Consider the following 25,694-nt stretch of genomic DNA (forward strand, 5'->3'; position numbering starts at 1 on the left):
CTTTTTCACAGAGAGTTATTGAATCATGTCAGCTCGCCGTCCCCTGAGTTTCAAATGCAAGCTGGAGAAAAATTAGCCATTCCTTCCGCATGACAAGTGGGATCTATTAGTGTGCTATCGCCCCACAAAGCATGAGCATCCAGTGGGCCGCTGGGGACCACGGCTGGCTGTGTGCTCGTCCGCGTCAGGCTCCTGGGGCATTAGACCAATGTTGCAGACGGGAGAAACAGCCGGAGCCACAGCAAGAGCCGAAGTGGCTCACTCGATGAGTTGACACCCGAAGGGGCAAGGGAGAGCGACATAAGCAGTGGCAGCCGAGCTCCACCTCAGCCAGGTCTGACTCACACTGGTCAGACTAGCCACTTTTTTGATAAGCAGTTTGGGAATCCACTGTTCAGGATTTGTATCTCTTGATGGTTTGTTCATTCTCTCACATCTGAATTTCAGTATGAGGTTTACAATAATAAACTGAGTGTAAATTATGGGAAGTCTAAAGATAAGATAGATAAGTCAATAAGTGCGTTTACATGCAGTTTAAAAACCTGTTTATTTCCGGGTTAAGAGCATACCCCGGTTTCTTAAGTACCATCTAAACACGGGTAAAATCGGGGTTCTCATACCCCGGTTAACATGACCTAGAGAACTTCATGACCTAGAGAATTCATGTAAACAGCATTCTCGGATTATTATCAGGTTTCTCATCTGCGCATGCTCGCAAATCCGCGGCAATAGCTTTAGACCCAGAAATAGAATAAACCAGGAAGCAACAGCGCCAAAAACAACGTGAAAAAAACAGCAATAATAGAGTGTTACCTGTAACCTGAGGGAGGACTTCGCAACGCCAAGTAACATCACTACCAAGATAATCCATTTCCGTCGTAATTATGTTAAGAAAAGTTGTTCGTTTGTGATTTTGACAACGGTGAACCGGGAAAAAAAGCTGTATTCAGACCAGCTGTATGTTGACGGAGCACCACCTACTGTGCCGGAGGTAGAGTTACTCCGTCACTTTTCCATTTAACCCCTGCTTATGTATACTGGGGGAACTTCAATAATCGGATCATTCCCTTAACCGGGGTAAGGGAATGATCCGGTTTGAGGGTTTGGGTTACTGGTGTGCATGTAAACTGCTCAATATGTTTTTATCCAGTATAATTCCCCATGTACACAAGTTTGTCTCACTGATTAAAATGACTACTGTCCAAATTCAAAACTACCTGCTTGGCTAAAATATTGAACTTCTTGGTGGACTCAACCACAGGCATTTCTGGAGACAAGTGGTGGCGTTTTTAATTAACTGGTTTTATGACTGTGTGTCCGGAAATAATGAAGCTGTTGTATGTAGTGGTACAAAATCAAATGCTCTAAAAGTTCATAACTGTGTTATACAAGGTTCTGTTTTGGGTCCTCTTTCATTCTGACAGTATATGATTTATATGTTTTATCTGCCACTCCACCTTTTAATGCACATTTAGATTATAGTATATGGCACCAGCAACTTTAAATGTTTTTGTACACAGTTTCTCTTTGAAGTGAGGTCCTAATCTCAATCTCAATTTATCTTTGAATAAAGGTTTAACTAACTAACATTCGGGTCAAAGTGCCTCCATCCTGCTCTGGGCCACAGGCTTAGTCATGTGCTCAGGCCCAATCAGTGTGGCTGCTCCACACATTAGCATTCCAAATGTTGTTTGTTTTAGTATACTTTTCCATTCATTGCCCGCAGAGGATAGTTTCAACCACCTTGTCATAGATGTTGATGTAGCATGGCCGTAGGTCAGACACCAGCCTGCACTCATAATTGCCCTGAGCCTGCCATCTTAGTGACCTTGGACGGTGACAGTCTGTTGGACTGCAGGGTCTAACTCTTCATCCCCATCATCACCATCAGTTAGCTATAAGCAGAGCTCCATGTAAAATGTGTGTGCTGGGTATGTGACAGTTGTTTCCTTTATGTTTTTTTCATGGTTTGTTTTCTCTTTGCAGGTATATCAGTAACAAAGAAGACACATACCTGTGAGTATAAAGATTTTTTTAAAGATTTTTTTTGTTGTGTCATTTATTTCTAAGACAAATTCTACACAGCCTTGATGTAGGGGGAAAAACAAATGCTCAGTGCTGCATATACAGTAGAGATCATAAGATCATCTTGTTTGTCTCTGTTGACTCCTCTTTCATCAGTTTCTATATACATTTTGTTGCCTGACTAGCATTGTAATAAAGTAATACCTTCAATTAGATCCGTGCCATACACTTTCACTGTTTTGTATATCTCTGAATATGATTATAACCCAAGAGAGGAAATTAAAATGCTATGCAGTCTTGACGTGAGTGTTTGATAATCATGCACAGTTGAAGCAGATAGTGTGCTGAAGCACATCTTTGTCTTTTGCAAGGGCTTGCAGCTGAACAATGCGGATGTGGTGTTGTGTGGTGGTTTGCAACCTCTGAGGCTGCATTAACTACCGAGAGTTTGTATTTTTCAAGTACAGATCATATCACTGAAAGACAGACACAGTGACACGTCTTACATGTGAGATGCAAGACTTCTTGTGCGCTACAACAATCGTACACAGGCTGCATTGCCTTTTCAATTTCAGTTGTGCTCATGAAGAATTGATGAACAGTCAAACCTGTAGAAATCAATGATTTCCAAGAGATTTGTACTGTATTTTGACACGTGTGAAGTGCAATTGAAAAGGCATGTAAAACGCTTTTGTGTAGTGTGCTGCAGTGTGTCTGTGTATGTGTGTACATCTGTGCGTGTGTGTTCGTACCCCACTGTGTGAACGGAAGAAACTAGCCCCGAAGGCTATCCTTTGCCTCTGATCACTCTGATGAAACTTGTGGAGAGGGAAGACCAGAGGGCTTTTCTGTGAGAGCGGCCGTAGTGTTTCAGATTGTGAGAGGCTGCATCTCGCCCTGTAAAACACCCTAGCTTTTTCTTACATCAGACAGCAGGGCAAAGGATATGATCTTCTATGCTAGGCAGCTCTACCTTACTCAAACAGCCCCGTCAAAACAGCAGCACGATTGTGTGTTAAGCTATTTGCTTGTCTTGAGGGTCTGTGGTTTTCTTTTGTGTGTGTGTGTGTGTGTGCGTGTGTGTGCGTTTGCGTGTGTGCATGTCTGTGTTTGTGTCAGGATATCTTCAAGGTAGAACAGAAAAGCTTTGACCCACCATCCGCCGCCCCGCTATTTTAATTAGTGCGGCGCTAAGCACCTCTACACCGGAAGGGGGCTCAAATCAAAGAGCATGATTTAGAAGTCTTGGGTTCAAAGCCCTGGGCAGAGACTGGACTACGCTGTCTCATATCAGTGAGAAATATTCAAATCTTGTCCATGTGAGGAAATCAAAGTAAAGCCCCTTTAACAAGTAGTTGATTGCTGTGCCTCACAGACAGGAAGCGGCTGTAGAACCTCGTCAGAGCTGTGTGCAAAGGAAGAAGTTCAAGGGCCAGTTAATGGTCATTGAGAATATGGAGGGGAGGTCTTTCTTGGAGAAGCCTGGTGATTATATGGCTAGTGGAGTAATAATGAGGGAGATCGCTCTGCCCTACATGATTATAGTCAGGCTGTAGATCTATTTCTGTTCTCAGAGTGAAAACATTGGCATCCCCACAGGGCCAGTCCACACTGCCACTCGTAATGTGAGCTTGACAGTTGTATGTGTATGTGTGTGTGTGTGTGTTTGTGTGTGTGTGCAAGTGGGTGTGTGTTTTAGGAGGTTTTCCTAGTCCAACTCAGACCACAGGGATGGGCTGTGTCTCTGACTAACTCCCCACTCTGCCTGAGTGATCAAACTGCTGGAAGCTCCCTGCCATGCCAGTCCCCTCATCAATATAAATTACAGGGGCAGCTGTTCACTGGCAGCCTCCTTTTTGCTCCTCTCCTATCCTCTCCTCTCCTCTCTCTCCTCTCCTCCCATGTCCTCTCCATCAGACTGGACTAATCATCGAGCAATCATAAGGTGAAGTATTCTAGATGAAAACAGATACTTTTATCGTGCCAATGACTGTGGTGTCCTCTCCCCATTCTGGCTGTTACAAGGCCTGAAGTACATCTCTTCTCTCTCTCTCTCTCTCTCTGACTCCCCTTCTTTCTTCATACCCCATAAGGGGAGGCCCCACTCGCCAACACTTTCTTTAACCACAAGGTTACAATTCTCAGCAAGAAGTCTGTGGTTTTCCTGCACATTTCCCTTACAGTTTTACATATGCTCTGTTATGCTGACATTTAGTATTAGTAGTAGTAGGTTTATCCCTACCACTGCTTGTGACAGATGTGACAGCAAAAGATCAAGGGCTTACATTTCATATGGTAGTTTTTCTCTTTATTTTTTGCACTTTGATGCTGGACACCAGATACAAGCCGTCACCTTCTCCTACCTCGGCAAAGGCCGCATTGCTGTGAGATGAGTGTCTGTTTGGACCTGTTGAAAGAGATGGTGTGGAGCGGTGGATCAGATGCAGCAGCTGATTACACTGAGATTAGACGTCTCACCTCTAATCTACCATCAGCAGTCTGGGGCTCTGTCTCACAGCTCGAATAGCAGAGAACTAGCTAACGCTCACACACACACACACACACACACACACACACACACACACACACACACACACACACACACACACACACACACACACACACACACGCACACAGGTCGTGAAGCCAGGATGCTCTTCCTCAAACAGAACAGATCTCTTGATTACCAAGAGCTAATCCTCTCTCTCTTGCAACGGTAGATGTACAATCCACTCATTGTCAGACTGACTGTGATACATAACACGACACAGGCTCGCATCTACATTAAGTTTTTTTTTTTTTTTTTACTGTTATAAGACAAAACACACAATAAGTAAGATACTAATAAGTCCAAATAACAGAAACACCTTATACTATTAAATAAAAAAATCACCATAGAGCTGAATTTGCAGTCTTAACAAAAGCTGAAAAATGTAAGCAGCACAAAACTACTTTTAACTATTATTCTAGCACTATTCACGCATTGTTATTGTATTTGAATTCATTATATTTCATAGGTGTGTGTTATTCTGACAATTCCCTGTATTAATGTGGACTATATGTGGTGTGTGTCTGAATTTAGATTGGGAATAAAGTGGCCAGAGGGAGGCAGTAGTACAAATGTAACTCCAGGAAGAAGAGACAGACAAGGCTTCCTCTCTTCAGTCTTACAGATACGTTGTAGAAAGCCCCAGTTTTTTATCCCTATATTTATCTCCATTGTGGTGACAGACTCCTTACACTGATTGAAAAACATGTGCTTGCTCCTGCATCTTCATTTATTTGCTAGCGGCTTGTATTGAGTTTCTCTCGTCAGAGATCTTACATAGTAATAGCACAGCCAATCTGTTTTAAAGGAACCAGATGATTTAGATTCTTCTGCACTGCCTTAGAATAACAGAGTGCAGCATTACAGTGTTATCATATTAGTCATTCAGACTCAACTCAAAGTTATAAAGCTTTTAGATTTCATGCCATTTGAAATTGCTTTAGTTTTGTGTATGTTTGGAACAATATGATAACCGCATTATTAATCCCAATAATGTGTTCATGTAGCACAATGACAGCTTTTACCCCTGTAAAGCATCTGCTTTACCTCCAAATGACATCCAGATCCTGCCTGGATTTCTGAGTGGTAAAATGTTATTGCATTGGCTCTGTGAGATGAGGTTTTTTCAGTTAATCAAACACGATATTTATGGTCCTTAATAGTGCTGTACATTGCCAATTTAGGAGAATAATATGTCCCAGCTGCTGTCTAATTTTGCTTGGCAACAGGCGCACTCCTGTGGAATCGCCCGGGGCAGTGTGAGTTGTCTCTGCATAGCTCAGTGTTCCATGCTCAGTAGCTGTTTGAAGGTATTTCATCACATTGTTGCCTTGATTCAGCTCTGTGGGGATTTGTTAGTTGCACTCATGTGGGAAGTGCATCCAGTACATTGTTAAGCTAGGGCTGATAATGAAGATCAGCCAGCCAGAGTCCCCTGAGCTACGCAGAGAGAGATAGTCTAGTGAGACGCACAGCACAGACATAGTGGAGCAGGACGAGCACACACACTAATACACACAGACGCAGAGGAATCATCAGCACAAAGCATACAACAGTGAACTGTGCTGTAGTGAATTAGAGTAAAAATGCATTACAGCAGCGCATACATTACATTAGATTATTATTAAATATGTTATACGCCGTTGTTCTTAATAAACATTATTCCAAGGTTATGAAATTGGCATTGTTATGTTTAAGCGTTGTTTGAGCAATATTGCAATCATTTTAATGTTGTTGCCTTTTTGTTGGGATTGAGATTGACAAGGCAGGGCCCCACTAAGCACAGCCACTCTTTCTGTTGAAAGTTATTTGATTCTCAGCGTGGTACGAGAACCCGTTGTTTCCTCTTCTCCCAGAGCAACACTGAATGCTTAAATTGACACAATCTTTTCCTACCTCTGTACCGTAGGTTACGTTTTATCTTACTCTATTTGTTTGTTCCACAAAAAGAGTATTCTTTTTCGTCATTTTGGTATAATCTATAATAGACGGCTATTTTTTTTTCTGAAATAGGTCAGTGTAATCACAACAGTGAGGGATGGACAGTCACTGTAAAAGGGAAATCAATAGAGCTATCTATTTGTCGTAAACCAGGCCAGCATGATTTTTCTCCATTTTTCCTCCGCCTCCATACTTTTTTCCTCGCCAACACAATATGGCAGGTCCTCATTTTTCAGCAAAAGCATTATGTCTGCCATTTTGTAAAATTGCAAATGGCCTTTGTACATGCACTTTCTTTGCATACATTTCTTGGGGTTTGAACGCTTCTTTTTATCACCTCCTGGGGGCCCAGAGTGTTTTATAAGGAGGAGAATGGTAAGGGGAACTGTAGGGGTGCTCAGCATCTTTTTGTGGGGGAGCTCAGCTTTTGTTGGCTCTTAATCTGGTTCTTCTCTTGGTGCCGGCTCTTTCAGAGAATTTGAGCCGGAGCGAAGAGAGGCCTCGTCAGCTTTTCCTCACCCTTCTCCTTTTGTGTCTCACTGAAACCTGAAAGGCCCTGTCTTGAAGTGCTGTCAGACCCGAAAACAAGAGTAAGTGACATGTGACAAGAACACAATGCTTTGCTGGGCCAGCCAAAGTATGTGGCCCAATCTGCTGTGGCCGATTTCTCTTCTGCCGGCTGTCTGCCACCTCAGGTGAGAGGGCCCTGGGACCAAGGGTTGTGCTGAGATGGTGGCGTCTGCCAGGTGAAGCAGGTGGCATGGCTGAGAGGGCACGGCTGGCCTAGCGCTCACTGCTCCACACTCGGCCAGCCTTTGTACAAGCGCAGGTTATCCGTCACTCATCAGGTTTCCGATGCCTCATCACTTTCACATGGTGTACGCACATTCAGCGCAGGACAAGAGTGTCAGCATGTAATGAAAGGTTTGATTCATGGAGGGCGACAGTGGCAGAGGTCATGGAGCTCCTCCAGATATGATCCTGACTGATGCTGATGGGGGAGCTTTGAGATGGGGGCCATAATTAAATGTTCTTGTGCCATCTTCAAGTTCGTCAGTCGCAGCCTTACACAGAGACTTTCCTCTCGTTCTCAGAGCTTATCGCTCTGACCAGCATGTATCTGATATTGATGGTCTTCACTTCTCACTGAAGTGCACTTTTAGACAAATTATACTAAACTGAAATGGTGGTATTGTCAGAAATATTCCATTATGTATTTTTTAGGATGTGAAAATTCTGATGCAATATCATGCATGAATAAAGGCGGGTTAAATTAACATATATAATTTAATTCCTGAATTATTCAGATGAATATTGTTCAATAAACCATGCAAGGGGTAAGTATAGTCCCCTTTAATAAAATCATTTTGAAATATCATGTAAGCACACTTTCAGAATCAATGATAATCTTTAGAGTGCATCAAAGAATAAGAAATATGTTGGGACAAAACACAACAAAATAGGCTGTTTGCATACCGAACATCCAGTGTTTATTGAAACTAAATTAGAAGTATCTGAAGTAAGGATAACGTATTTCAGACAAATAATGTAATTTTTTTAGGAAACTCTAGAAACTTTAGGAAAAAAAAGTTGACGGAGAAGAAAGCAGAAGTGCTCTCAAAAGCTTTCAGTGATATTATACATTGACATTTGTGCTTATGGCATTGTGCACATTTTGTTGAATTTGCTTTATTAGAGAAATGCTGTTTTTTTCCCCGTTGCTATTAATTTGTGTTTCTGTGGGTGTGCAGTGCGAGAACAGAGAGATGCGGTTAACCCATTGTGAAGTTAGCCGTCATCATTAAGATTCTACAGATAACAGGCATGCGGATTTCTACTGCTCAGCATTATAGGATCCCAGACATCAAAGGCAGGTTTTCATTCTACTGTGTCTAAGGCAGAAAAAGAAAAAAAAACAGGAAAGGAGACACAGAGTCAGAAAAAAAGGCAGATTGGGGGAAGAGAGGAGAGCATGTATTACGTACCTGCACGAGTCAGGTGACACATTGCTCTGTAATGTGTTTGCTGCCACGGAGGGTCCCTCCTGCATAGTTAGCTCTTTGCTAAATTGGCGTCCTCTCTGATTAAGTGGCGCAGCCCTTAATAACGCTGTGGCTGACTGCAGGTTGGTTCACTTTAAAGATCAAGTTCATTTCTCAGCGTGGTCATTAAAGTGCAGGTCTGCGTAATTCAAATCAATTCACTTATGGACTTTCTTTTTTTTTTACTATCTGTATTTTTTCCTCCCCTCTTTATGTGCAACAACATTGTCAGCTCATACTATGCTCCTTTTTAATATCTAATCAATGCAAAGGTACTGTCAATAGTATTTTTCTTTGTACAAATCTTGTAATACTTTTTGAATTTCTGTTACACAGATATTACAATGAAGTTCCCCTTAATTCAGATTACTTTCTCTTTCAGTGTGGTGCCATTATGTTTTTGCCATTATATCAGCATGAGCTGTTCTACACTGAGAGTATTGAATGTACAAGAGAGAGAAATATGCTGTTCTCCAGTATTGTGCTGGATTACAGAATCAAGGTCGACTCACAAGACACAGAGCAGCATTATCCCTTAATCCTGTGTTTTGGTTTCAAATAGCCTTTTTACACCTAATCTTCACAAGTAAAATGACAAACATGAATACTGAGGTAGATATTTAAATGTGCATTACCTGCAATGTTAAGGTCAAAGGCTTATGCTGACTTAGAGTGGCTCTACATTTTGTGAAAGAACAGACGATCATATGTTTGCCACTTATTTTGTTGCTGCTGTATTACAGAAGACTAGGGAGTCTTGTGATGAAATTTTCTCAGGCAGTTTCAGATGGATAAATCTGTGCACTTTTCATCCAGACTATAAGTCATTTGTTTGTTTTTCTCTTCTTCTTTTTTTCTTTTACACTGTGTAATATTTTTAATGAATGGACTCTTTCCCTGTTGCTTTAACCTCTCAACAACTTTGACTTGGCCTGCTGTACTTGGGCACGTGGAGGACAAACTTCACTGAGTCAACAGATATAGTGAGTACACCGGTTACAGCACCAAAGCAGTTTCTCCCCTTGACCAGGCTGGTCTTAGTGTGTCCGTCAGGCTCAGCTGTGGCAGAGCTGAAGGAAACTTAAAGGTGCTGTGAAAGACTAAAAGTGGGCCAGCCGCTGCTACCTCCTGTTGACCTACCTTGTTCAGAGGGTCCAGGTACAGACTGATGACAGGACTCCTCCTCAGCGGACCACATTACTAATGTGTGAAGGTGCAAGAGGAGCACACCCAGTGATGAATCACTCCCCTGCACCCATGGCATCCTCATAAGTCAAGAGTAAAAGAGTGTTGAGAGTGTGCTCCGTAAAAGAGCTCCTTCGTCCCGTCCACCATAGAGAAACTCCATCCAGGCCCGGTGGAAGAGGGGCAAGGGGAAGGCTAAGTGGTGCACGTCGTACATAGCCTGAAGATCTCCCTCAATCTTGAGGAAAACATTAGTCTCTCCAGAGGGTCACTTGTGTGTTTAAAAAGCTCATAGAACTTAGGAAAAGTTACTTTCATGCTTGAACAGAGCTGTTTTTTAATAAATGGGAGTAATCTCCATTGTGTCGATCTGGACTGCCTCACTGGACCAACCGCATTACCTGAAGTCACAGAGAGAACATTAAATATGTGTTAGTTTAAGCTAAAACAGTTTTCTTCTGAGGGTTTCTGCGCTGAGCAGTCACAGAAAAAGGCTCTGCCTCATTACTCACGTTGGAGTTTCAACAGAGAGAATAATGGAGAAATTGTTCAGCCTAAATGCGGAGGAAATATTGATTAATTTAGAGGTTTTTACAAATAGTTTTCTTTTATTGAAAATAACTTAATTGACTCAAATAATATACACCACAGTTGGTTTCTCTGTTTTCTTTTTTTCTTCTATAGCCTTAAGCCAGAAGGTTAACTATTTTAGTTTACACGCCTACCTCCCCCCAGAGCTGATGTCGGACTATATTGGTGATGTTGGGGGAGTGTGGAAGTTTGACGCTAGGCAATACATCACACACTCCGGGGGGTCCCTCTGGTATGCTCCTCAATAATGAAGTTCATTCGTTAACTTCTCCCTGAAAGGCCAAGTTCCCCTGCTGCCCTTTTCAGCAGCTATTGCAACTCTTACCAGAGTCACCCGACCAACTGAAGGAAAAAAAAACACATCATCATGCTTTTCCCCTTGACAGGTTCAGTGGTTGCCTTTGCAGGGCATGAAGAATAAGCAGGTCCATTACCAATCCCTCATGCCTGGTTATAGCCATAATTATCACAGGGAAAATGACCTGCTGTGTTTGGTTTGCCGTGGAGGGGCTGCGCCTTCCTAATCACCTCCTCCTTCCCTCCTGTCGTCCTCATGCCATGGAGATGGAGCTGGTTTTGGGGGAGTCTTGCCAGTTCATTAGAATTCACAGGGTTCCACCTCCCTGCCTAGCCAGGCTAAGCCTCTCACACAGGCTGCCATGCCTGCGATAATCTCCCCTCCTAGTTCCCTTTCGCTCCTTCTCTCTCTATCCTCCTATCCGTTTCCTTTCTGTCCCCAAGGGCAGCTTCACACAATGGAGATGCAATGCAATTCATTGTTAAATCGGATTTCTATTGATCTATTGAAAAATTGTTCCATGAGATATATGATAGCACTCCAGCGGCGCTGACGATCCCTCCTTACCACTGCCTTTTCATATGATGAACCAAATAAATAAACAGGTTTATTCCAATCACTTGTACAAGGCGCATATTTCTTTAAGGGCTGTATCAATCAATTGAGCATCCAGTTCCAGTGAGCATACTTTAAGCACTTTTGTAGCTGTTAAGTTTAAACCTAACACGGAAATAACAGTGACAACTAGATAGCCACTTAAAAAATACAGACTGAAAAGTAGCACCGGGCATTTAATGTTTTTCATTGAAGTATAGTGCTTATTATATTGTCCACAGCTTCTTGCCAACACCTCAAGGGGTCATTCAATGAGGAGCAGGTATGCAAGTTTGCCTTAAATGATGAGAAGTGTGGTCAGCCCGTGGACAACAAATTCGTTTTTTTTGCTATGACAAAACATTTGATTGAATTGATTTAGAAATACCAGAGGCTCCTGTGTTTGTTCAAAAATTATTAAAAATTTGCACTATAAATAACCGTGGCAGTAAAACAAAAGGCTATAGCCTTGTCAACCATTCACTATAAGTACTGTGTTGTTGATTTGGATTACATGACAGTTGACGGGTGTACACTTCACCTATGTAGGAATGATATGCTTTCATATTTATTCCTTTTGACCCTGCTGTTCTATAAATATTGTGCTTGTGTGTATATGTATTGAATGACAGATAGAAAGAGAGAGAATAGTGCTGTGCCGGCTGTGTGTATATAAAGGATAAAGGTGCTGTGCATATCATCACTAATAGAGTCACCTGATCAGAGTGCAACTGTTAAGATTCTAAAAAAATACAAGACTTACATACAGCTGCTACCCTGCAAGACAAGACACACTGCGCTTTTCCATGGAAAATCCATTAGCCGTAATGAGCTAACAGCATTTCCTGTTGCTACAAATTATAGCATAAAACAGGCACAGCAGCGGCATGTAATATGTTTTTAAACTCTCACTTCTCTTATTTAAACTTGTCTTTAAAGGCAAACCTCCGAAGTCCTCTGGACATAACCCAGTAGTGTCCTCTATTTTCACTGAAATAGATATTCCCTTTGTTGTCTCTGTGATTTATTGAAGTCTTCCCATATGTGGAAGCCCCCAGGAAATTGCCTGGAATGGCCCTAAATTGGTTTATGATTGTGTGGTGTGGGTCGGTGCTGTTATGGTTCTAATATTATGCCCTCCTCTCCTTGGCATCTATATTAAATTGATCTGTATTGTTTTCATGGAGTGCCTGTTGAAGCTTGTTAATTCTACTGCTGCTTCAGGCTGGTCTTGTGGTTCCAAACACCCAAGTGGCTCTCATGGTGGAATATAAGCCTCAACTCTAAAATACCTCACAATGACACAAAATGAGGAAGTCCATAACTGTTTATCCAGTGGGGTCAAAGGCTGCAGAGAGAAACAGCATGCAGACTACAAGTTTGAGGCCAGTCCAGAGCTGTAAGAGTTAACATGGATCAGCTGCATGGCGAGTCTCTGCGTGGAATGGCTACTGACAGACTGCTAATAAGGCCATTATCAGCACTGGTCCTCTGCACTCCTCCAGGGGCACAAGTGGATTCTCTGCACCTCATCTCAATTGCATTCCATTCCACAGGGCTTGTTTACAGTAAATACATTTACTTGAATTTATCTGAGAACAATGCGAGACACAAGACTGGGCTGGATTAGATGCACAAATTATTGTCTTTACCAGAAACGTTGTCAGTCCTGGAGTCATACAGTAGCAACTTCACAATCACAATTTATGTTTTATGTTTGGGTATAAAGAAATGATCAACTAAAATTTCTTCTATTGATAGCTAAAAGTTAGCGATCCCGACATTAATACCCATAGACATTTGACCATCAGAGCCTTTGTGGCTTAATCAATGCCCTAATGAACAAGTATCAGCAGGGTATTGGCATCCTGTCACTGGTAATGTGGTGCTGTCAAGGGAGAGCGTGATCAAGAGCAAATGAAGCAGCTTTGCTGAAAACGTTTCTCCTTTGGGAGGCCTGGGCTTTTAAGTACAATTATATACAGTTGGAGGCACTATATTTGCTGTCGAGCTGAAAGTGTGGAACATCATTAAGTTTACAGTATGTTTGTCCTTATATAGAAATATATAAATATATATTTCACTTACCTATATTGGTGAGTGAAAGTTGTGGAGATAGTTGTGGTACAACTGAGGTTTATGGAATTGTGTTGGTGGTTCTCACAGTATTGGAACAATAAAACATTTGAGGGGCATCTTAGTCCTTTATTAGATATCAATAGTGGAGAGATGAGCGGAAATGAGGGGCCAGAGAGATGAGGTGTGCAACAAAGATCCCTGGCCAGATTTGGACGACGGACATTGTTTTTTCATTTATCCCCTAAGTCACAGGACTGTGTCCAATTTACTGTGGATAATCTACAAAACAGTTTTCACAGGGACTGTTTCTTTATTAAAAAAAATTAGTATGCTTTTTGCTTTGTAATTTGGGTGAACCAACCCTTTAACCCTGAAAGGGGACGGATAGAGAAGACAAAGAAGTAAGGAGACAATGGGGATAGTGTCAGGCCTGTAGTTCGCAGAAAAGTTCTGTGAAAGGCTTCTGTAGACTTTTTTTTTTATGCCACATTGATCTTGATGCATTGTATATATATATTTTAGTTGCTTCATAATTCTCCTTACCTGTAGTATTTTCTCAGAGAACGTTATCCACCACATAGATTGTAAGCAGACAAAACATGCACTCCTTCCAACTCTCGCCTGATGCTCAGACAGTAATATGGATGCTATCCTCCTCTCAGATGTTCTCGGATAACCAGCCCATAGATGCAGCCCCTCCTGTAGTATCATGTTTTGTTTTGTTCTTACCCTTCAGAGTTAAGCCCCAGTGTGTTTGAGCCATGGTTGGTTCTAGAAGGACTGATAGAGCAGCCCGTTTCTGAGAGACAACCACAGATAGTGGCAGTTAAACATGTGCCTGCGTGGGCCTTGGCCCTGACTCATCTGGTGAACTTTGAAGATCTTGTGGAGAGACGCCAACATCGAAACGAGACAACTGCTCTGTCCCTGACATCACATTGTTTTGAATAGTTTACCAGGGCCTGTCTAAGTGTAGTTTGTATCCCAGGCACGCTCCATTTGATGCTATCAGCCTCTGAATGATATTTTGTTCATTAGACGGTGTGCAATGGGAGACCAGTGTTGACACGTTTGTTAATGTGTTTAGTGTCTCTAATGGATCATAGAGGTCCTAATGAAACATTGTCATGGGAAGATTTATGTTGCAAGCTGCTGAGCCCTCATTTCCATTGTATATGTGGTTAGAAGTACCTTTATTCAATGAACAGAACACAATAGAATGCATCAAATGAATTTAGATGTTTATAGTGTAAAACAGGACAAGTTAAATAATAAAAATGTCTCTTACAATCGCATTATAAATGTGGAAGTTCCGTGGTATTATTATTTATTAATATTATTATCATTATTATTAATATTATTATTATTATTATTATTATTATTATGATATGTAGAGATTGTGAAATGAGACTCTAAAACATCCAAAAATTGAAATATTGGAAGTGTAAAAAACAATTTTTCCTTTCATTTTTAGATTTCAAATATTTCAGTGCCTGAGAGCGAAGCTGCATGATGTTTGTATTGCAACGGGATGATATGAGCAGCAGCTTATTCATGGAAATGCCAAATGCAATGTGGTTATTGGCCAAGGCTGGATTGCACTAAAACCAGAATATTGTATCAGAGAGAGGCAGCTGGTTAGGAGTCAGAACAGATTATCATATGAGAGAGAGGATGAGCAAGGAGAGGGGGAGGAGAGAGAGACAGAGAGGTAGGGACTGGAATGGGAAGCAGGGGGCGAGAGAGAGGGGCACAGGAGGGAAAGAAGGAGAAATGATAGCAAGAAACTCATCGCCCGGTCGCTGTGGGGTAGAAGGGATCATCCAAACCCTTCCGTCACTATCTCCCCTTCTTCACCTGTCAAAAAGAGTGTGAGAGCCGTCTGAGTTTATGAGAGAGGGGCATGCGGGTCCTCTGAGAGGTCAGAGGAAGAAGCTGAGGCTCCACTCATCTTCTCTCTGCGTAGGGCCCACTGCTGCTCGCAGACATCTGGCCCCACACTGATCACTCATATCTACAGACAGGGAGGAGGAGAAGAGCGGAGCGCTTCGATCTTTGAGCCACAGAAAAATTACACATCCCCCTCTTATCCTTCCACTCCACTCTCTTATTTTCTTTTTTTTACTTCCTCTCTGTTATATCCTCTGCTTTTTATTCACCCCTCTCTCATCCCCTTCTAGCCTTTTATCCTCTTCTTGACTTTTTTCTTGTCCTTTACACTGCACCCTTTTTTTTAAAAGCATAAAACCAAGAGGGGCAGAACAAGAGTGTAGAAAAAGTGTTGTCTGGTAGTACTGGTTCTGACTTTATCCTTGCACTAAAAAGATAAGCCAGAGAAGATAGCGAGTGTGTGCTGTGTCTAGCAAGCCGGTATACAAGGCTCTGACTGCAATCAGTGGGAAGAGGGCCAGCTTCCCTGCCTGAGCTCTCAGCGCCCCTACTGGCTGCATGCTGTGCCAATCAAAGGCTAGTGGGTGGGGAGCAGTCAGACATGAACACTGATGTCACAGTCACATGGATTCTGGTGTGGTCATGCTCGGAGGCTGAGAGACAGAGCTGTGCTGGCCAGCTGCTGCTGAGACAGCAGTGGAGGGCTTTGCGCTGGTGATAGTTGTTCTCTTATGGACTCGAAGCTTAATGATGTATTTTGTGATTTCAGCTATGAAAGGTAAGAGCAAAATGCATGCTGATCCTGCACCCTGAGTAACAAGTAGGGGAGTATGGCTCCGCTATTCATAGCCTGCCAACTCTTTGCATTTCATTTGCAAGGCATGAGTGTGACAGAGAGAGAGAGAGAGAGTGTGAGAGAGAGAGAGAGGGAGGGAGGAATAGAGTAATATAGTGCTTCTGAGTGCATGCAAGTGAAATAATTAAGCTTTTCAAATATTTATTTTCATGCATGAACATATTTGTATTCAGAAAGAGAAACTGAGCTAGAATGATTTAACTTTAAAGAATATGTAAAGGTGTTTTGTTTGGTTTTATTATTGTGTGTGTGTATGCGTGTATGTGTGTGTCGCTGCTACTGTTGTGTGGGCTGCTGTAGAGACCACAGCCGGTGTAATCTTTGCATGTCTCTGACAAGCAGAGCTCCCGAGCTTCAGAGCAGAAGTTTTTTTTTTTTTGCATAGATTTGAGGTTGTGAGGTAGCATGCAGAGAGGGGGGTTAAAGGGGCGGGGGGGGGGGGGGGGGGGGTGTATTGTCGCTATCCCTTACTGCCCCATTCTTAATCCTGTTGTTCCAGTCCAGAGGATGTGTCTGTTCCACGGGAAGATGTACGTGGCAGTGTTGAACGTGGGTCGCAGACGGGCGACAAGGCAGTGGCGCGGCTGGCAGACTGTGATTCTTTGAGTTGATACTGGTGCATGTGTGTGTATATCTGTGTGTGTGAGTGTGTTGTGTTCCACTGACCTATTTTTTTGAGGAAGTCAGGTTTACATGTGTGGCCATGAATGCAGGACTGGGTCCTCCCTGTCGCTGTTATGTTGATCTGGTATGTTTAATCCCATCTCTTCCACCCCCCTCCATCATACAGAATGCAGGCGCACATACACATCCGCGCAGACAGACACTGAAAGTGCAGTCAGACATGCAGTACAGCGCACACTTCTCTCATGCATGCTTGCACACACACACACACACACACACACACACATAATCATGCTTTTAACACATATGAATACACTCCCATTCTTCCATATAGAGAAATGTGAACAAACATGTGCTCGTATGCACTCATGATATAATCAAATGTAATAACTACAATGAGACACAGGCAGCTGTCGTAATGTGTTCAATAGAAAATAAATAAATATCATCATTCAGTAACATAATTTGATACTTGCTGCTTTTTGGTCCTCCCATCTGTCCAGAAATAAATTTACATTTGTGCTTTTTTATCATATTTATCGCCAAGACAAAAACGCAAAGGTGCAAAATACTTATACATATTAATATAAAAACAAAATGTAATGAATGTGTAAAAAAATATATTATCAAATGTATATATTGCTATCATATTAGTAATATTGTAAGTAACCGATAAAGCTTCAGTTTGTTATTTTTAATGAGTTTGCCATACAGTTTATCTTGTTCTTTGTGTGAAACTCTGACCAAATCGTTAATTTCTTCCTTTTTTTCTATCAATCTCAGTGTGTGTGAGACTTCATTTATGAAGTCAGGCTCACAGGCATTTGAGAAATGTGTGTGAAATTGAGTGGGAGAGCAGTCCTCTATTATATTTTCAATGAGACGCATATGCAAAATGCCCTTTGACCTGATGTCCTTTATATGCAATTTAAAGTGAAGGGCTTTATGAAATCATATATTTTTGGATGGAATCGAGCGCTGTGTAGCTTTTCTATGATTTTTAAGTGCGGTAAAACATTTTAGCGTGTATATTGCTTCCACTCTTGACTTTTTTTAATGAATTAATTTAATTTAGTTATATGTAGTGAGATGAGTCTCTGACATTTTCTGTAATAATCATCAGCAATAAAAACCTAATGTTTAGGAACCAGTTTCTGCCTGTCTGTTTGCCACTGTCTTTTTCTTAGCTCAGTCTTACTCCTCATTGGCACTTTCATTTGATAGGAGCTGCTGGTGTCATGATAGGACATTGTGGCAATGTCAGAAATTAAATTAAAATGTGAGCAAGCTGTATAATTGGAAACTAATTTAAATGGCAGTAGTAATTTTCTCCTGAAAATGGTCAGTGAAATGGATGAATAGAACAATGACTTGCTGCCTTGCCATGCACTTCTTTATTGTTATGTTAATATTGTTCATACTGTCTGCATGTGCCTTTTTTGGTGATTAAAAAAATGTTTTTCATACTCTGCGCTACAAAATAATGCTAATATTATGCCAAACATCTCTATGTGTCTCTGTGGCTTTGTCTCTACCCTGCATCCCCTCTACCCACCTCTCTATTCAGCCTTTCTACCACACCACTGCCTCTCAAGTACCTAATTACCTGTAATGGAAACATCCCTCTCATTACCCCATGCAAATTAGCCAGCCTACTCAGCACAATTAGGATGAAAATTCCAATTACATAATTAAAAAAAGTTGTTTGATGTGTAGATTGACAGAATAGGTAGAGTGTGTTTCATCCACATTACATATAATTAACCCTCAAAAAGAGCATCATTGTGACAAGGTATACGTATCAGCAGTGGTGGAATGTAACATGTAATGCAAATTTACTCAAGTACTTGTACTTTACCTGAGTATTTCCCTTTTGTGATATTTTATACTTCAAATCCATATTTTACTTTTTACTGCACTACATCAGTCGGACTGCTGTAGTAACTAGTTACCTTACCAATTAAGATTTTACATCCAAATATGAACAAGTTTTAAAATATGGTGCATTTTTTTTTTTTAAAAGAAAGAAAGAAAAATACTCAACAATATATAAAATATGAACTTAAAGGATTAGTCAATTAATCCTTGTCGTAAATTGCTGTAAATTATTTTAAAGTTTGGACTGTTTGTTGGAAAAAACAAGACATTTGAAGGTGTCACTTGCTCTGGGTAATTGTGACAGAGGTGTCTCACTATTCTCTTACGTTTTACAAAGCAAACAGTAAATGGATTGATCAAGAAAATAACCAGCAGATGAATCCATTATGAAAATGGTTGTTAGCAACGATACACTATATAATTGTACATTTATTATACTGTATCATTAGATATACTTCATTACATACACCATATAGTGCATTGAGTACTTTTGATACTGTTTTCAAGATAATACTACTGCTTAAGAAATATTTTCAATGCAGTACTTTAACTTGTAATGGAGTATTTTTACAGTGTGGCACTTTTACCTAAGTCAAATATAGATATTTCACCACTGCATAGCAGTAGTGTTTTAAAATAATTGAAAGAAAATCCCAGTAAGCCACTCCACTGCATGCAGACTGCACATAAATATGTGATTTAGCACGAGAGTGTACTAGACTGTAAAAAATGGGGCCGTAGAGGAGGTAAAGCCAGATATCTTGTGATGGGCGCTTTAAGGCTATGTTAACAAGGCTGTAAATATTTGCTGTAGATTTGGTACTCTTTGTCTCTTTCTATCAGTGGCCGATTGAAGTGTTCACTATCCAGCGCTGCAGGCTCTCACACATTAAAGCAGAGGTTAACAAGATTGGCTATTATCCAGTTAGGGACTGAGGACATGAAGAGCTCAAGGAAAAATCGCCACAGATTAAGGTGAAGGCAAATATAGCACAAGTCACCTGTAAGGATTTAAAATAAAAGTCCCAATTACAAGGAGGGAATATATAAGTGTTTATTTTAATAGTTTGGATGTGAACATAATGCCAATACCGGTATTAATAACACAAAATCAAATGTTGTCGTAACCTAAAATGACGTCTTCAAAATTTGCATTGTGGGTCACTTGGATGTAACATTTGAATTGAAAAGATACGTGAGCAGTGAAAAGACAAACAAGAGTCAGTCTAGACAGACGTAGGGTGCATGCTTTAGTCCTCTGTCTTGCCTCTTAGGTGGTGGAGGAAGTGGAATGGTGTCCCCACAGGTTATTAAAGTGTGTGAGGTGTGCCAGTCTGTGCTGTGCACACTGAGACGAACATCCTGGCTGCCTGACTGTGTGTGGAGGGACTGGTTAATGAGATATTGACTGCCCATTGAGAGCATGGATTTTTGATTTGGCTGGAGAGGAGAGGAGAGGACAGGAGAGGAGAGGACTAATTTATGAATTTGATATTGTTTTTTTGTTTTGAGTTAGTCAGTATTGTTTATGATGTTGTGATTTGTTTATTGATAATTATGGTAATACACTGCCAGCCTTTAATAAATTCTAATAAAATAATATGAGAAATAACTTAAATTCCTAATTAGAATAATGCAAATCTAACAGTACATCATTTTACAGACATGCTCAACAACTATCCATACTTTAAAAGGCATTGATACAAAATGAATAGCTACTCCGCATGAAAGAATTGATTACTGTGGAATTGATTTTCTAGTACAGTACAGTACATAGAAGAGACTATGAGAGTCTTTACAGCAACCATATACAAAGTGAAGTCTTTTTGCACGCACGTCTGAATATAGTTTTCATACTGTACAAACAATAATCTATACTCCATCCAAGCCATTGCCAGCCGGCCTGACAGCTCTGTCAGTCTTCTTGTCTTGCCAGACACACCTTGTGGTTTTGGCAGATTAGTCCAGTCACAGGCAAGGTTAAATGACTCTCCTGTCCCATGCCCAATCGAACAGCTGGGTACAACAAACAGCAGCGGTTCGAAGATAACCATCGGAGCTACAACGAAAAGATTTTTGTCCATTCTGAAACATTCACATCGAGTTCAGTCAGGGTTCTCAATTTGGCTCCCCAGTCAGGTAAAACACTGAGCTGGGCTTAGTCAAATGCCTCTAACTTAAGGGTAATTTCCTACTTTACTTTCACTCAGTATTTCAGGAGTCACTTATAGATCCTTTGAAGTGTATCCGTGTCATGCAGCATTTAGCTGCTGATAGAATACTTCCTCTGTCAGCACTCCTTAGATAATCATATACCACAGTCCATGGAGTTAAAGAACATTTTTACTTTCATTTTTTTTCTCTTTCTTCCTGTAGCCTCCACTGTAGAATATGTACAGAGAGTAGGGACCGGATGTGTTTCACTGTTCACAGAAAGCCTTTGCTTTACATTCCGATGAACAGTTTTCCATGGTCATTTAAAGTAGCCTACTTATGTGCATACCCTCAGCGTGGAAAAATCTATAGATTAATAAAGAGAATAAATAATATTTCTTCAGCCTTACGTCCCTTATTTTAACCTTATGTGCTTTGCCGCTTGGGGCTCAGAAGTTAACAGGGTTTTAAGAGAGTGAAGGGTGAAGTTTTTTTACTTTCATTCTGAGCATGTTTCGTTCCATTGGCTTTTTCCCTCTGCGGGCCTCTCGAGGTCTGTTCATTGGCTTTTTGAAGTTGCATCAAAGAGGAAATGGGGGAGAAAAAGCATTATTGATTTTGCGTTTTGTCTGACTCAAACACTGAGGACAGAAAAACACATAAGGAGTTAGGTGTTGGCAGTGGGGCAGCTCGGTCTCTTGTGTCTGAGCCAAAGGGAGATAGGAGAAGCCGAAAAAGAAGTAGAAGGTGAGGAGGAACACCAGACAACACTAATGTACCTTTCCCTAGAGTCGTATGCTCAGTCCACTCGCTTCCATCATTTCTCCTCTCTTTTCTGTTTTTAATGGTAGAGTAAATAATGGCTTTTACTGTACGAGTGGAGACAAACCTCTCTCCCCGCCGCGTCGGATAGCTTTTCCTCCTCTTCCATCAGGCCGGTGACTCCCGAGCTCTGACAGCGCTCTCCAGTTGACCTGCTTTTCCATGAAACACCAAGCTGCTCTCTTCTCAGTTGTAATCAGATCTCCCTGCTAGGCAAGCATGCCGGCAGCGGGCAAGAAGAGGAGTATTGTTTGTGCGGTTTATCACCTTTATCCTCCTCCTGTGTCAGCCCAGCAGAGGAGAGAGGAGAGTGGAGTACTTTTCTGGTGTTAATGTGACCTAGGGTGACTAAGAAGGAGCTCTCAGTGACAGCCGCTGATAAGAGCTGTCACTATTATGGCTTACTCAGCACGTATGCTATGGACATATGTTATACCATGTTCTGTGAATTTAATTGAAAGTGATTTCCTAGGCTGCACATATGGAAGTCTGTGGAATCTGTATTAAGAGAGTGTAAATAGGGACGGATTTGCCAGAATTGCAGCAGAAGTATGCTGTAGCGTTAGGAAGTTGGGAAGGGGTCATAGGTCACAGCATACTAAGTCACACTCCCCTCTGCTCCATGGTGAGCGACTGTGGCGTCTAGGGACCCTCGCAGGGAACAAAGGATGAAAAATGAGAGGTGCATGGAATTTTGATGAGATGAGGGAGCAAACATCGTTATAACAAAGATCGTCACAACATGTGCTCCGCTGCTTGATTACAAAAGGGAGAGAAGTGTGTGAGTTTGATTACCTGTCCCAGCAGAGGCCATTAGGGGTTCTACTTGTAGGATAGCATCATTCAAACTCATCTGATCTGGATGAAAAAAAGAAAAGCAAATATTTTAAAACTTCCTGAGCACTAGGGGGTGCTCTTCCAGAAAGACAAATTATGTGAATAATCTGTACTGCAGAGTTTTGAAGTTGCTTCAGCGTCCTAATTCTACTGTCACCAGAATGTTCAGTAGAATGTATTAGAGTATGTTTGAATCTCTCAGAGGAACCTAGGCAGGACGGAGTGAAAACTAACTCTCAAGGTTAGCAGCGTTAGGCGCTCCTCACCCCAATGAAGATGCATGAAAGGAATTGTATCATCATAAATAACAAAGAAAAACAGCCTTGCTAGTCTGCTTAAGATTGATTTTTATGCGCATGCATTCATTTGAAATAAAAGAAATGCTGTTTCAGTGCTAATTACATAGATGAAAGGAAGTAGAATGTGCAAGGCAATGAACTTTGTTTAAAGGCGCAGCACACAGCTAATTCAGGGACATGGTACTTTAATGAAATCCAACCCCATTTATGAACATGTAGAATATGTTTTTGAAATTGAAACTATATTTACACAGTTATATACAAGAGAGGAAAAAGATGCAGTTCTTCGCACGTGTCGGGCTCAACATCCCTAATTCAGTGAGTCAGGCAACCAACTAAACAATGTGTGTCCTAGACAATGAGAGTGTGCATGTTTCCCAGCTGGAGTAAAGGGGTTAACTGGCTGTGGAGAGATCCTTGACCTATCTGAGATGAGCTCCCCACCCCCTCTAGCAATGTGGAATATCTGATTGCTGATTATGAGTTTATTCCCCATCGTGCTGAGCCTTTTGCATGTCAGAATCCATCCCTTCCCAGCTGAACTGATTAAGGAGCTGGAGATGATGCTACAGCTCTCAGCGATTGCTGAAAGACTCTCAGAGAGCCTGGTAATCTGGAGTGCAGCTGGCAATCACCCACCACTGACTCTTTTGGAGGCTTTTTGGGTTGTTTTGTTATTTTCAAGTGGGTGTTTTGGTATATTGTTATCTTTGTTCCCCTGGGCTTCTTGTTTCTGGATGAGAGCTTTCCTGGTGCTGAGCACAGGTCCTTGTCAACCTCGCTGTTCAGCTCAGCCTAGTCCAGCCTCAACAACAGCAGCGTCAGCAAAGACCCTCGCTCAAAGTCTCAGGATGTGCTTATGATCACCCTCTTACAGAAGACTATTTTTTGGGGGGGAACGGATCTTCATCTCTAATGTAAAAAAGCTCTGTCTTTGCACATTTTCACAGCTCTCAGAATCCAATACACGGGACAAAGGCGTCAGATAAATTCAAAGAAATAGCTCCTCAAAAATGTATCCTCATGTAAACTTTTAAGGGTTTATGTGGCGTTCAATGGATTTCTGTCACAAGGAAACAAATAGAATTCTAGCAAAGACACTGGCACGACTGCTTTATTTGCTTGCAGGGATCTGTCGCGTAGTTACAAATCAGCAGCTGTGGTCTCTAAGTTTTTGTTTTTGTCAATAGTTGGAGGGGAGAGGAAGACAGTCGTGTTCCTACTGCGCTGATGGCTGTTTTAATCACTTTAATGTGTGACTTGGGGCAACAAAGGAGGAATCTGCCCAAACAGAGCATTCTCAATTATTATCAAAGCTGTACAGCCCACTGCTAATGACGTCCCACTGTCAAACGCATCACCCACAGTTTTAATGCTTATTGCTTAAATGTTAACCATGGTAAATGCAGTGCTGAATACTATCCAGTTAAGACAAGAGTATTACGAGCAATGTTACATATACACATCAACTGAGGAAGCAAACTGTCCTTTGCTCTTGTGTATTTGTATTTCAAGGCTTACTGTATGTTATGTTACCGTGTCTGGTTCTACAGTCAACAGTAAAGCTAATGGAGTTCCAGATGTGACACCATCATTCCCAGTAAACAAATGGCTACTGTCTGAGCTCTGCTTCCTCGTGTAAATGAAATGTTTTAAGGTGTTACACTGCTGTGATGAAAGACTAAGAGTCTAAACCACAGTGTCTGAGAAGTGATGGGTGGGAAGGTCCTCCAAGACTCCGCGTTTGTGTGTGAGTTTGCTGGACAGTATGTTATTTGTTTTCATGAAGCAAGTCTTTATTACCTGTATACAATTAAATGTATGTATTTTACACATTTCTGCAAATATTTATTGTGTGCTACAGTATATTTAAGTATCTTTAGGATTTCATTTAGTTTCATTGACATTTTCTTGTCATATAAAGCACAGGCAAATTCTCTTTAGATTTCTCCTCATGGTGTACTGTATCCGCCTCATTGTTCTGGATCATATTAGCTGTCACTGTGGAAAAACCAAAGGTAAGAGGGGGAAACAAGCAAAGGCATGATGGGTAATAGGTGAAGCAGATTTTCTTCAATTTGAGGATGATCAGAGTCAAACTATTGCACGTTTGACACACCTTGCCCACATCAATGGGTAAGGAAGTTGTTGTTTTTTTGTTTGCTTTAAATCTTTTGACACATGATAGCATCGGGCCGTTCTGCTTTGATCTCAGCATGGATTTTTTTTTTCTGTCTCTTGATGTGGGATTATTTTAATTTATACATAAGGGATTTTGTTTTTTCTTGAGCCTCAGCAAACTTGAGTAAACATGGTATACATAGTAGATTAACATTGTATTCATTTACACATTCTCATTAGCAAGCCCTAAGGTAATTAATCAGAGGCTGTGGTATATAAGGAGATAGACACCGTTCAAATAATTTATTCCTTTCTACTCTTACCGAGTGTGAGAAAAGATGTCTGATCAATTCCTCCCTTAGATGTAGCTCTTTGAAGACATACAGTGTCTTGTGAGAGCACCATCACTGTATTTATTCTCTTGAAATTGAAGGCTGCAGACCTTGCATATACTGTACACACATTGCAGGGCATTGTATCCTCATCCTACTGTAAAAGCCCACAATTCCCCTTAAATATAGAAACTGTATAACCCTAATTAAAGATGTAAAACATTCACTTAAGCTGTCTTGCATTGCAGTGCTGCAACTTCAGTCAGTACTAAAATCACAGAAGGCCAGATATTAAGTTTTGTGTGCCTTTCTTGTGTAAATCGGAGCTTGAGATATGCAGAGTATTTATAATGTTCTGTTTTGAGGCACAACTCCATTAAAGCAGAAAGAAACATGTCTGTTAATTTAAGTATATATGCATTTAAGAAGGAGCGCGCAGTTAAATGGATAATGAGTGGGCCAATTTTTGTAAGTTTTGGAAATTTGAGAAAGAAATGAGGAAAATTGGGAAATTGTACATGTAAAAATCTTAATGATAACCGATAAATAGTAAGTTCCTCATTAGAAAAATTTGCAAG

The 25,694-nt window shown here is 41.1% G+C and overlaps 1 protein-coding gene across 1 annotated transcript in view; it reads left to right on the top strand.

Moving 5' to 3' along the window:
- roraa (RAR-related orphan receptor A, paralog a) overlaps nucleotides 1-25,694 on the top strand; it is a gene marked incomplete at its 5' end in the record, with an annotated part of 172,500 nt that overhangs the window by 114,739 nt on the left and 32,067 nt on the right. The window contains one exon of the mRNA XM_083917276.1: nucleotides 1,987-2,016. Within this exon, the coding sequence (XP_083773402.1) occupies nucleotides 1,987-2,016 (30 nt within the window). The remainder of the gene's footprint in view (nucleotides 1-1,986; nucleotides 2,017-25,694) is intronic.

The sequence above is a fragment of the Echiichthys vipera genome (genome assembly GCF_963691815.1).
Source record: "Echiichthys vipera genome assembly, chromosome: 7".
Lineage (NCBI taxonomy): Eukaryota > Metazoa > Chordata > Actinopteri > Perciformes > Trachinidae > Echiichthys > Echiichthys vipera.